Here is a 12,592-nt window from a genome sequence, read left to right as displayed (position 1 = left end):
CTCAGACACCTCAGGGATGGCCTGTGCCACCAGCAGGGGCAGCTCAGGCTGCTGCCTGTGGGGACAGGGACACCTCAGACACCTCAGGGATGGCCTGTGCCACCAGCAGGGACAGCTCAGGCTGCAGCCTGCCTGCTGTGCCCGTTCCAATGTGGGATTTCACCACAGCGCTCTCGGTCCTTGTGGTGTGCAGGGATGGCCAATGAGCTCTGCCCAATTCTGGATTCCTGGGAATCAAAACCTTGGTTGGAGAAGAAAAACCCAACATTTGGCTTTTTAAAATTCCCTCTCCTGGTCTAGAAGAGCTGCCCATGTGAAGCCTTTTTTTCAGAAGATCCCACACTTGCTTCCTTTAAATTTCTTCTGCTCTAAGAGATGCACTTGCGAAGCCTTGTTTTCAGAAGGAAAGACCCCACACTTGGCTCCTTTAAATTCCCTCTCCTGCTCTAGAAGAGCTGCACATGTGAAACCTTGTTTACAGAAGAAAATACCCCACATTTGGCTCCTTTAAATGTCCACCCCTGTCCTAAAGGAGCTGCACATATGAAGCCTTGTTTTGAGAAGGAAAGACCCCACATTTGGCTCCTTTAAATCCCCTCTCCTACTCTGGAAGAGCTGCACATGTGAATCCTTGTTTTCAGAAGACCCCAACATTTGGCTTTTTAAAATTTTCTCTCCCCTAAAAGAGCTGCACATGTGAAGCCAAAAAAGTGAAGAGAGGTGGGTGCAGGAGGGCAATGGAACCACTCCATCCAAAGCTAAATAAAATTGTTTAAACACTTGCACAGCAGAACAAACAGCAGTGCTGGGGGGGCACATGGGCAACGTGGTGCCTTTAAAATGATGTTTAATGTGCCTCTAAAGTGATGTTTAATGTGCCCTACCCTGCTTTCCTCCCTCAGGAACCTCCCCTGCATCACCTCAGTGCTGTGGCAGCTCCCACCTGCACCCAAACCCCAACTCCCCAGGCCAGTTCTGCTTGCAGGGGCAGCACAGTGGTGAGCACAGCTCCTTGGGGCAGCTCCTGCCACCTCTGTCCCCCAAGGGAACAGCTGTGGGGCAGCAGAGGGACTGACCCTCATGCAGGGGACACCCAGCACGGCTGGGGCTCAGCCTGGGCTCCCTGAGATGCCAGCACAGCACACAGGGCAGGGATGCTGGTGCTGGATGCTGGTGCTGTCAGCTGCACCCATCTCCACGGTAACAGAGCAGCCCCCGAGCTGCAGAGTTCTAAATCTGGTTCCTCCCTCTGCAAGGGCTCCCGTGAGCAGCTCAGGGAATGAGGGAGCTTGGCTGAAAAGAGATCCCCTGGCTGTACAGGGATCCCTTTGATGCACACAGATCCCTTGGCTGTACAGAGATCCCTTGGATGTACAGGGATCCCTTGGTTGTACAGAGGATTGTACAGGGATCCCTTGGCTGTACACAGATCCCTTGGTTTCACACACAATCCCTTTTATGCACACAGACCCCTTGGCTGCCCAGGGATCCTTTGGCTGCACACAGATCCCTTTTTAAGCACACAGATCCCTGGGATGTACAGGGATTCCCTGGCTGCACACAGATCCCTTTTCTGCACACAAATCCCTTTGATGCACACAGATCCCCTTGGTTTCACACAGAATCCCTTTCATGCACACGATCCCTTTTATGCAGACAGATCCCTTGGTTTTACACAAATCCCTCTAATGCACACAGATCCCTTTTATGCACAGAGTTCCCCTGGCTCCACACAGATCCCTTTTATGGACACAGATCCCTTGGCTGTACAGAGGTTCCTTGGTTGCACAGAGGGTTGTACACGGATCCCTTGGTTTCACACAGATCCCTTTTCTGCACACAGATCCCTGGGACGTACAGGGATTCCCTGGCTGCACACAGATCCGTTTGATGCACACAAACCCCTTGGTTTCACACAGAATCCCTTGGTTTCACACAGATCCCTTTTATGCACACAGATCCCTTTGTTTCACACAGATCCCTTGGTTTCACACAAATCCCTTTTATGCACACAGATACTTTGGTTTTACATAGATCCCTTTTCTGCACACAGATCCCTTTTATGCACACAGATCCCTGGGACGTACAGGGATTCCCTGGCTGCACACAGATCCCTTTGATGCACACAAACCCCTTGGTTTCACACAGATCCCTTTGATGCTCACAGATCCCTTTGATGCACACAGATCCTTTGGATTTACACAAATCCCTTTAATGCACACAGATCCCTCGGTTTCACACAGATCCCTTTTATGCACACAGATCCTTTGGTTTCACACAAATCCCTTTGATGCACACAGATCCCTTTGTTTCACACAGATCCCTTTTATGCACACAGATCCCTTTGTTTCACACAGATCCCTTGGTTTCACACAAATCCCTTTTATGCACACAGATCCTTTGGTTTTACACAGATCCCTTTGATGCACACAGATCCCTTGGTTTCACACAGATCCCTTTGATGCACACAGATCCCTTTTATCCCACAGGGATTGGGAAGAGGGCTGGGAGCCCTGCAGCTCCCCCAGCCACCCTGCCTGACCCTAAGAACCCCAAACCTCTCCCCCATCCTGGATTTTCAGTGCCAACCCTGCTGTCCTCTGTCCCAGTGAGTTTAACGTGGATTCAGCACTCACTGCAGCGATCCTGAGGCATCACACACAGCCTCCATCCATTATTGATGCTGCAAAACACCAAGTCCAGCAAGGAAGGAGCCTGACAGAAAAACAGCACAGGAATCAACTCAGGGGTGACCCTTTTACCCCTCAGGGATGTCCATGGGGCAGCAAACAAAGCCCAGCATGAGCTGCAGCTCTGCCACCACCACAGGGCTGGAGCTGCCTATGGCATCACTGAGGAGATGCAAGGAGAAATAATAATTTCCAGCAACGAGCAAAAGGTTCCTCAGGCTGGTTTGCAGCTCCTCTAACCCCTTTTCCTGCCTTTTTTATGGGGGGAACTGGTTGGACCACAAAAGGTCTCAGAGCTGGCAGGTGCTGGATTTTCCTGCAAAATCCTTTCCCTGTGCAAACCCTCTGCAATCCTTGCTCCAGGCAGGACTGAGACCTAAAACCAGGAGCAAAGCCTGGCTTTGGGAAGGAGCAGCTCTGTAAATAGATATTTCACTAATTATTATTATTTCTTTTCTATTTATTTATTATTTATTTTCTATTTATTTATTCACCAAGGTTCTTGTGCTGCTCTCACTGCCTGAGCAGGATCCTCAGCACCTCTCCTGTCCTCTCTGCAAAAACTGACACAACCAGGAGTAAATCCTGGCACTGGGAAGGAGCAGCTCTGTAAATAGAGAATTCTCCACTTATTATTTATTCTCTATTTATTTATTATTTATTCTCTATTTCTTTATTCACCAAAGCTCTTGTGCTGCTCTCACTGCCTGAGCAGCATCCTCAGTACTGAGGCTGCCAAATATTCCCTCAGCACCTCTCCTGTCCTCTCTGCAAAAAGGGAAAACTGCAAAGGTTTTGTTCAGACCTCCCTCACCCCTATGACATTTTTATTTTTTGTAAAATAAAAATTCTTCATAATTTTTTTTTGCAAAATAAAAATAAAAGCAGGGCTCTCAGTGCAGCCCTGAAACCACTGCAAAGGTTTTGTTCAGACTTCCCTCACCACCTTGACAGTTTTATTTTTTGTAAAATAATAATTCTTTATAAAATTTTATTTGTAAAATAAAAATAAAAACAAGGCTCTCAGTGCAGCCCTGGTGGGGTGTTTGGAAATGGAAATAGAGTTTTTTGGGATGGATTTTTGTGCTGCCAGAGTGGAACCTCCTGCAAAGCTGTGCAGTTCATGCTCTGCTGATTTTCTCAATGACTTTCTATTTTTAGAAAGCCTCAGGCCCTCACTGTCAAGAAAGCAAATGGGAGAAGCAGCTGCCCCTTCTGGGAGTAGCTTGCACACACACAAAAATGGTACCAAGCTTCATTTATATTCATACCTCTGCCTCCTGCCTGGGCAAATTTTAACCCATTTTCTGCAGTGCAGCAATTCCTGTTTTATCCCTCCAAGCCAATTAGGAAATAATTGTGTTTGCTGAGGATGGAACAGATGACAAGTCCAGCCTGAATGACCTCATGTTTCATTCCAGCCAAGATTTGTGGTTGATTTGAACCTGGCCAGACTCATCTGGATCATTTAAATCCCATTTATAATGAAAATAGCCTGATGAAATAAAAAAAAATCATCCCACACAAAAATACAACAGCTATTTTTAAAATATAAACAAGGGAGTAAAAAAAAAAAAAGGCATTTATGTCAGTGGCATAAAAGGCAAGGAAAAGACAGGAAGCTCCCACGGGGACATAAAACTCCTGGGAATTCTCCTGAAGTGCTGCCAAAACAATTTTCCAAGATTACAGCTTGGAATAGTGAAAGGTTGCTTTTTTGCTTTTAGGTTTTGACATTTTATCTAAAGCACATCAGCAGCTCTGAGTGCAGGGCTGGGAAGAGAATTTTTCCATTTTTCCTGAGGGGAATTTTTGAGGTGAAAATGCACCGAGTCCACGCTGGAGCCACAAAGGACAATGGAAAAGCACAAGGACAAAAGGGAGTGCTCAGACTCCTGCAGGAGAGATTAAAATGGATTTTCAGCACGCACACTCCTGCCTGTGCCAGACAGCAATATTTTTTCCCAGTGCTGGAGGTTACACTCTTGGCTTTTCTGCTTCTTGGTTTTGGATTCTGTTGGTAAATTCAGGCCAGACTGAGACAGCAGTGGGGTAAAACTGTGTGTGAGTGACAGCAAATCCATCTCACAGGGGAGTTAAAGGCCCTGAGAGCTGCAGCTCCTGCTCAGCCTCACTGAGGTGGCTTTTGCCATGGACATATTGTATGGAAAATATGTAAATAGAGAATTTTCATTTTGTTAGGGTCTTTTCTCCTGTGAAGCTGAGAGGCCTCAGAAACGAAATGTAAACAATGATTATCTGCAACAGGTGAATCTTTGGTCTCATGGGTTGTTTTTAATTAATGGCAAGTCACAGTCAGCTGGCTCAGACTCTCTGGTCAGTCACAAGATTTTACTATTTTTCCTTTTCCCAGATCAGGATATTCTGATATCAGATTATTTCCCACCTTTTTCAGAAAACACCTTGAAGTAAAAGGGAATTAAAATACCAAAAATGAGATCTTGATATGAGATATCAGATTATTTCCCACCTTTGGCAGCCAACACCTTGAATTAATAGGGAATTAAAATACCAAAAATCAGATATTGATATGAAATGTAAGAAATACAGAGTAATCAGATTATTCTGTAATCAGATTATTTCCCTCCTTTGGCATTCAGCACCTTGAATTAAAATACCAAAAATGAGATCTCGAGATGAAATATAAGAAATAATCAGATTATTCTGTCATCAGATTATTTCCCACCTTTTTCAGGCAGCACCTTGAATTGAAAGGGAATAAAAAGCCCAAAAATGAGATATTGATATATTAGAGTGTCTGTGGTACACGAGCTCCCTGCAGCTGCTGCATCCAGCCTGGTGAGGATTTTTTGCAGTAACTCCTGGCTCCTGGAGGGATTCTGGAGTGAACTCCTCCCTGAGCACTGTAGCTATGCAGTTAACTCATCCTGCAGGGTTATTTTTGTCTGTGCTCAGCTCCCTGACCCAGTTCAGAGCACAGCCATCCACAGGGGTGCAGCAGCACCACGGCAAGGGGATGGGCAGGCAGGAAAACACTGCCACAAAGGCTGGAAAATGCAGCTTTGAACCTCCCCTGCTCCTACAAAGAGTCACCAGGGCTAAAACAGGGAATAAAATAAAAATAGAAGCCAGGAGAGCAGCGGGGGTGAGGGAATTCACCTGCATGGAAAGGGGATTTTCACCAAAAGCTGCTGAGGGGTTCACACAGAAAAACCCAAAGGGCTCCTGGCAGGAATCTCCAAATTCCTCATCCAAAAAACGGACAACAAGTCACAGATGTTAATATTTTTATAAGTTTGCATATTTGGGGTTAATCTCCCAATTACAGCTTGAAGTGATGAAGGAATTTATTCCAAGTTTGCTACCTCCAAACTCATTTTTGTCTCACTTTTTTGGGGACAGGAACTGCAGCTCCAGTTGGTCCCAGCTCCAAATTAATCCAAAAAATGGACCACAGGTCACAGGTTTTCATATTTTTATAACTTTGATCCATTTGCATATTGGGGTTTAATCTCTCAATTACAGCTTCAGGTAATGAGGGAATTTATCCCAAGGTTGCTCCCTCCAAACTCATTTTTGTTTAACTTTTTTGGGGCAGGAACAGCAGCTCCAAACTCCAAATTCCTTGTCCAAAAAAATGGACAACAAGTCACAGGTTTTCATATTTCTATAAATTTGCATATTTGGGTTTAATCTCCCAATTACAGCTTGAGGTGATGAAGGAATTTATTCCAAGTTTGCTTCCCCCAAACTCATTTTTGTTTAACTTTCATGAGGTGCCTTTGATTTTAACCTTGATTTTAACTTAGATTTGATTTTCACTCCAATTTTCACCTTGATTTTCACTCTGATTTTCACTCTTTCACTCTAATTTCCACCTTGATTTTCACTCTGATTTCCACCTTGATTCTCACCTTGATTTTCACTCTGATTTCCACCTTGATTCTCACCTTGATTTTCACTCTAATTTCCACTGTGATTTTCATTCTCATTTTCACTCTAATTAATTTCCACTCTGATTTCCATCTAATTTCCACTGTGATTTTCACTCTAATTTTCACCTTGAATTTCACCCTAACTTTCACTGATTTTCACCTTGACTTTCACCTTGACTTCCACTCTCATTTCACCACAAATGAAGTTTCTTGCCACATCCAACCACCTCAAACATTTCTCCTCACTCCCCTCTCCTAAATATATTTTTTCCCAGCCCTTTGAGTGCTCCATGAGAGCAGAGAGCAGCACAACAACTTCCTGCTGCAATTTTACACCAAACCCTGGGAACAGTGCTGGCAGCACCAGGTGCATTTTTAAAAGCTGTCAGGGAAAATGATTCACCCCCACCTTTTTCCTTCCTTCAGCAGCACTTAAAGGATAAATGATAAAAGCTGAGGTCATTCCTGGGGAGAAATGACAAATTTGCTGATAAGGGGGTGATAAAAAGCAAAGCATCATTTATCACAACTTCTTATTACAGGAAATAGTTGGCAGCAGAGCCTTTCATAGATGACAGCACATATTTTGAAATGTGATTCAATATCATAAAAATTATCCAGGAAAATTAACCAGCTGTGGGCTAGCAAAGAATAAAATAAAGAATTAACAGCACTCAAATTGGACCTCAGCTCATGAGTGCTGCAATTAAAATTAATTTCTACTAGAAAGGATAAATATTTATGTTCTTTAAAAGGTGGAAAATCAGAAGTAGAAGGAATGAAATGCACAAACTTCCTCAGATGTTTGTGAGCTGCTAAACTAAATTAAAAATTGAAGAGCTAAACAAAAAGCCACTTTGTTTTTACAAGCCCTGCAAGGAAGCTGACATGAGTAGGTTACAAGAGACACAAACTGGAGCACATCCCTGCAGCTGATATTTCTGGGTTAGTGCATGAAAATCCCCAATCCAGTCAGAAACTGGCAGCTGTGACAAAACAAGGTGAAAAACTGATTTAAATAAAAAAACAACACTAAAGCTTGCTGAGCACGTGAATAATTGTACTACAAGTGACTGCATTTCCTATTTTTATATAGAAATATATAAGATAAATGTATAAATAAATATAATGTAAAAATAAAATGTACAAAATTTATCTATAAATAAAATGTACAAATATCTGGGTTTTTTCACCTCCAATCCCAGTTTTGCTTCTTTAATAGCTCAAACTGCACGGAGAGGGTTTGGAACAAAGGAGAGGAGGAGGATGGTTCAGGGCCCCAATGAAGGCACCAAAATCAGGTTTCTGTTCTGCTGAGCTTCCTGAGCTGGAGCTTGAGTGTGGCCACCCCAAACTGAGCCCAAACTCACCTGCTTGGCCTAAATTCCATAAGGGATTTCCCACTAGGAATTATCAAAACTGCTCCTGTTTATGGGGTGAGGAATTGAGCTGATATTGCAACACCCACCCCAGAGGCAGCAGGGATCTGGGGACACCCCATGGACAATAAATGAAGGAATTTATCCCAAGTTTGGGAAACTTTCACAGGGAGAGAGGAGCTGAGAGTCCAGAGTCAGAGCCTGGAACCTCCCAGGAGGGAAAGGGAAAAGGAAAGGGAAAGAGGAAAGGAAAAGGGGAAAGGAAAAGGGGAAAGGAAAAGGGGAAAGGAAAAGGGGAAGGGAAAAGGGAAGGGAAAAGGGAAGGGAAAAGGGAAGGGAAAAGGGAAGGGAAAAGGGAAGGGAAAAGGGGAAGGAAAAATGAGAGAAAAGGGGAAGGAAAAAGGGGAAGGAAAAAGGGGAAGGAAAAAAGGGAAAGGGAAAAGGGAAAGGGAAAAGGGAAAGGGAAGGGAAGGCAAAGGAAAGGGAAAGGAAGGAGAGAGAAGGAAAGAGAAGGAAAAAGGAGGGAAAAAGGAAGGGAAGAAGGAAGGGAAGAGCCCCTCTCACCTGCCATGCCACAGCAAGCTGGGAGATCTCCCGGCCGGACATGCCCTCGGTCAGCCTGGCAATCTCTGAGCACTTCTTGCCATAATCAAACTGGGCCAGCTTCAACCTCCTGAAAGGCAAAACCACCTTTGGTCAGCTCCACACCACAGCAGTTCCTACAGGTTCCTGCTTGCATCTCTGCCTCCTGAATTGTAAGGGCACTGTAGCCAGGATATTTAATGAAAAATCCTTTACAACCACCAACTCCTGTCTCTTTGAAGAGCCCAAACCTTCTCCTAACTCCAAGGATGCCTCTGTCACGGACATATTTTATAAAAAATCCTTTCCTTAGCATCTTTTCTCCTGAGAAGCTGAGAGGCCTCAGAAACAAAATGTAAACAATAATTATCTGCTGCTGAGGAATGCAACAGGTGAATCTGTGATTGGTCTCATGTGGTTGTTTTTAATTAATGGCCATTCACAGTCAGCTGGCTCAGACTCTCTGGTCAGTCACAAGATTTTATTATCATTCCTTTCTATTCCTTTCAAGCCTTCTGATGAAATCTTTTCTTTTATTCTTTTAGTATAGTTTTAATAGATCATTTAAACATAACATATATATAATAAAATAATAAATCAGCCTTCTGAACCATGGAGTCAAGATTCTCATCTCTCCCCTCATCCTGGGACCCCTGTGAACACCAACACAGGGCACAACAAAAAATCTGGGATGGTGTCACAGCGAGAGGCACCTCCCAAATCTCTTGCCTGTTGAAAGAGGGTTTATAGACAAAATACACAAGAAAGGGGATGAGGAAAAACAAATAAAGAGAGGGAATTCTCTGAAGTGGGAGAATTGTGAGGGGCACTCACTGTTTGCCCTCTGTGGCTGGCTTCAGCACGTGCTGGTCGAAATACATCCTGACGAGGCGCTCGCGCTCCTCCAGCTGGGGCAGCTCAAAGTTCACCATCTCATCTATCCTGTCATTGATGGCCCAGTCAAACTGCTCTGGCTGGTTGCTTGCTAAAACAAGCATAAACCTGGAATTAGGGGAAAAAAAAAAATAAAGATTGACTGACAAAGGCATAAAAATCAAAACTGATGAGCTGAGTTTGAACATCGGGAGCTGCCGTGGTTGGGATCAAAGATGTTTCATTACATGAAAAAAAAACCCTGGATTCCTTAGAAATACCTTAGAAATACCTTTAAAACCTTAGAAATAACCTCAAGCAGCACACTAAAATGTGTTTGGGGTTGTTTAGAACACTCTGAAGTGTGCAGACTCAGCTCTGCTCCATGAGCTGCTCCAGATCCTGCTGCATTTTGGAGCTGGAATTTCTTTTTTGTTTTATTGCTTTGTAATGATGCTTCTTCCCTGTGCCAATACTTTAATGCTTTAATTGATGTCACCAGTTAAACAGTGCCTAATAATTTGAAATGGGCTTTTAAGCACAGCTATTGGAATATTGATGTTCTTGCTGTCTGGCTGAATCATTGCCTACAAGGGGCCGTGTTCTCTGCTGTCATTTCTGGAGATGGCCAAACCAAGACTGTGGAATTTTTACCATCAAAACTTGCAGAAACACAAGCCTGGATTAAGGATTAAGCCAGGATTGCCATGCAGCCTGATATTCAGGCAGTTTGCTATCCCACAGGATAATTTTGGGAAGTTGAAAAGCAGCAATTCCCAGTCCTGGTGCCAATTCTCTGCTGAAGGAAGAGTTTTCCTCAGGGTGTCACCAAAGCACCCCATTCATACACCCCATTTCATCCATTTCACCCCAGTGAGCTCCCCCTGATGCATGCAGGGCTGCTCCTTGCCCAGAGCAGCAATGAGGCTGCTCAGAAGTAAAAAGCAGAGCATGAATCACCAGGGCATGTTCAGTGTCCTCAGATGGCTCATGGGTGAAATCAGGCCTGAATTCAATGGCAGATCTCCTTGTAAATGAGAGCTCAGCTGTTCTGGGCATCCCCAGCACCCCAAAAAACACCCCCAGAGCTCTTCCAAGGCTATTTAAAATCACCAGCACCCAAAAAACATCCTCAGAGCTCTCCTGAGGTATTTTAATATCAGGGGAAAGAAAGAAAGAAATGTCCCCAGCACCCCCAAAAAACTCCCAGAGCTCTTCCAAGGCAATTTTAAATCCCCACAGGGATTTTAAGCACAGGGGAAGCAATGGAAACTCAGCTGCCTCACACAAGAGGTCACTGCAGAGGAGCAAACACCACCCAAGTGTTTTTCCTGGGAACTTGAAGCACCCAGCCAGGAGAACTCTGAATTTTTGTGGGAATGATTTTCCTGGGCTTTTGTATAAACAGGAACTGGCCAAGAAACACAATATAAACATCAAGATACTCAAGATGTCCAAATATCACCAAAGTCTGAGGGAAAAGTTTTCCTTCTGTTCTGATTTCCAAGTGCCAGGAAAAGTTGAAGGATGAACAAGCTACATGAAGCACATAAGAGAGGGGGAAATTCTCTGCAGATTCTGTTCAATCCCCCAGCAGCACAGATAATTTCCAACCTCCAGAGATCCTTTAAAGACTTTTCTCAACCCAGGCAAATATCAGCTGCTGAACTGGATACTCACTTGTTGCTGTGCTGCCCTGTTCTGTGCAGAAATGCATTTAGAGTTGCTCTGAGATCTTCACTGATTTTCTCCTGCAAAGGTAAAAGCCAAAGGAGCATCAGCTGCTGGGGACTGCAGGCAGCTCAGAGCTTTAATCAGCATTAAGGACTAAGGGAATTCTGTTACTTGGCCATTTGTTTATTTGTATTCCTTTATTTAAGGAGGAGAAGGAACAGGAAGGAGGAGAAGGAGGAGAAGGAGGAGAAGGAGGAGAAGGAGGAGAAGGAGGAGAAGGAGGAGAAGGAGGAGAAGGAGGAGAAGGAGGAGAAGGAGGAGAAGGAACAGGAAGGAGGAGAAGGAGGAGAAGGAGGAGAAGGAGGAGAAGGAGGAGAAGGAGGAGAAGGAGGAGAAGGAGGAGAAGGAGGAGAAGGAGGAGAAGGAGGAGAAGGAGGAGAAGGAGGAGAAGGAGGAGAAGGAGGAGAAGGAACAGGAAGGAGGAGAAGGAGGAGAAGGAACAGGAAGGAGGAGAAGGAGGAGAAGGAGGAGAAGGGGAGGAGAACAGGAGAAGGAGCAAAGCAGGAGAAGGAGCAGAAGGAGCAGGAGAAGGAGCAGAAGGAGCAGGAGAAGGAACAGGAGAAGGAACAAGAGCAGAACAGGAGCAGGAGAAGGAGCAGAGCAGAACAGGAGAAGGAGCAGAAGGAGCAGAGCAGGAGCAGAACAGGAGAAGGAGCAGAGCAGAAGAAGGAGCAGGAAAAGGAGAAGGAGCAGAAGAAGCAGAGCAGGAGCAGAGCAGACACACACCCAGCACTTACTGTGGCCCTTTTCCTCAGGAATGCATCTGCCTCGTCCACGAAGAGCAGGAGGCTGCAAAGGGAAACACCACAGTGAGAGCACAGCTGAGGCAGGCCTGGGGAGCCTCTGCTGCTTTCAGCCAGGGTTGGGATTCAATGGACAAGATGGAATTTCTTGTTTGGACTCAGATGTTTGTTAGTTCTTATCTCTGTTACAGTTTCACAAACCCTGAGTTCTGCAGCACTTTAACAAACTAAAAACAGAGCCATGTCTGTCTCTACACAGCCTTTTAAGGATAAACTGTCCAATTAAGAAATGACACCTAAATTATTCTTACTTTTAACCCAAAAACCAACCACCCATGGCCTGCAATGTGGAGTTTTTATCCAATTACACAAAACCACCCAAACCCATGGAGGAGGAGGAGGAGAAGAGAAGGAGAAGGAGAAGGAGAAGGAGAAGGAGAAGGAGAAGGAGAAGAGGAAGAAGAGAAGGAGAAGAAGAAGGACCAGCCTCTGTCCTAAAACCTCCACCCTGCCCCATATATTTCCATATTCTAAAACCCCAAACTCTGAGCTTCCCACCCTTTTCCCACCCACTTCTATCCAAACTCCACACCCACAATCCCAGCTCCATCATTCCATTCTGGAAGCTTCTCCTCAGCCTCAAATGCAGAAATTTAGACCTGCTCAAGTCTGAG

The 12,592-nt window shown here is 44.8% G+C and overlaps 1 protein-coding gene across 2 annotated transcripts in view; it reads right to left on the bottom strand.

Annotated features, from left to right (window-relative positions):
- Positions 1–12,592, bottom strand: part of LOC134429811 (ATPase family AAA domain-containing protein 3) — a 30,744-nt gene that overhangs the window by 2,393 nt on the left and 15,759 nt on the right. For both annotated transcript variants that reach the window (XM_063177177.1, XM_063177176.1), the window contains exons 12-15: positions 11,913–11,964; positions 11,122–11,192; positions 9,403–9,570; positions 8,551–8,659 (exon numbers count right to left, since the gene is read on the bottom strand). In XM_063177177.1, coding sequence (XP_063033247.1) covers positions 8,551–8,659; positions 9,403–9,570; positions 11,122–11,192; positions 11,913–11,964 — 400 coding nt within the window. The remainder of the gene's footprint in view (positions 1–8,550; positions 8,660–9,402; positions 9,571–11,121; positions 11,193–11,912; positions 11,965–12,592) is intronic.

The sequence above is a fragment of the Melospiza melodia genome, chromosome 26 (genome assembly GCF_035770615.1).
Source record: "Melospiza melodia melodia isolate bMelMel2 chromosome 26, bMelMel2.pri, whole genome shotgun sequence".
NCBI classification, from domain to species: Eukaryota; Metazoa; Chordata; class Aves; order Passeriformes; family Passerellidae; genus Melospiza; species Melospiza melodia.
This window is presented reverse-complemented; position numbering and strand designations above follow the sequence as displayed.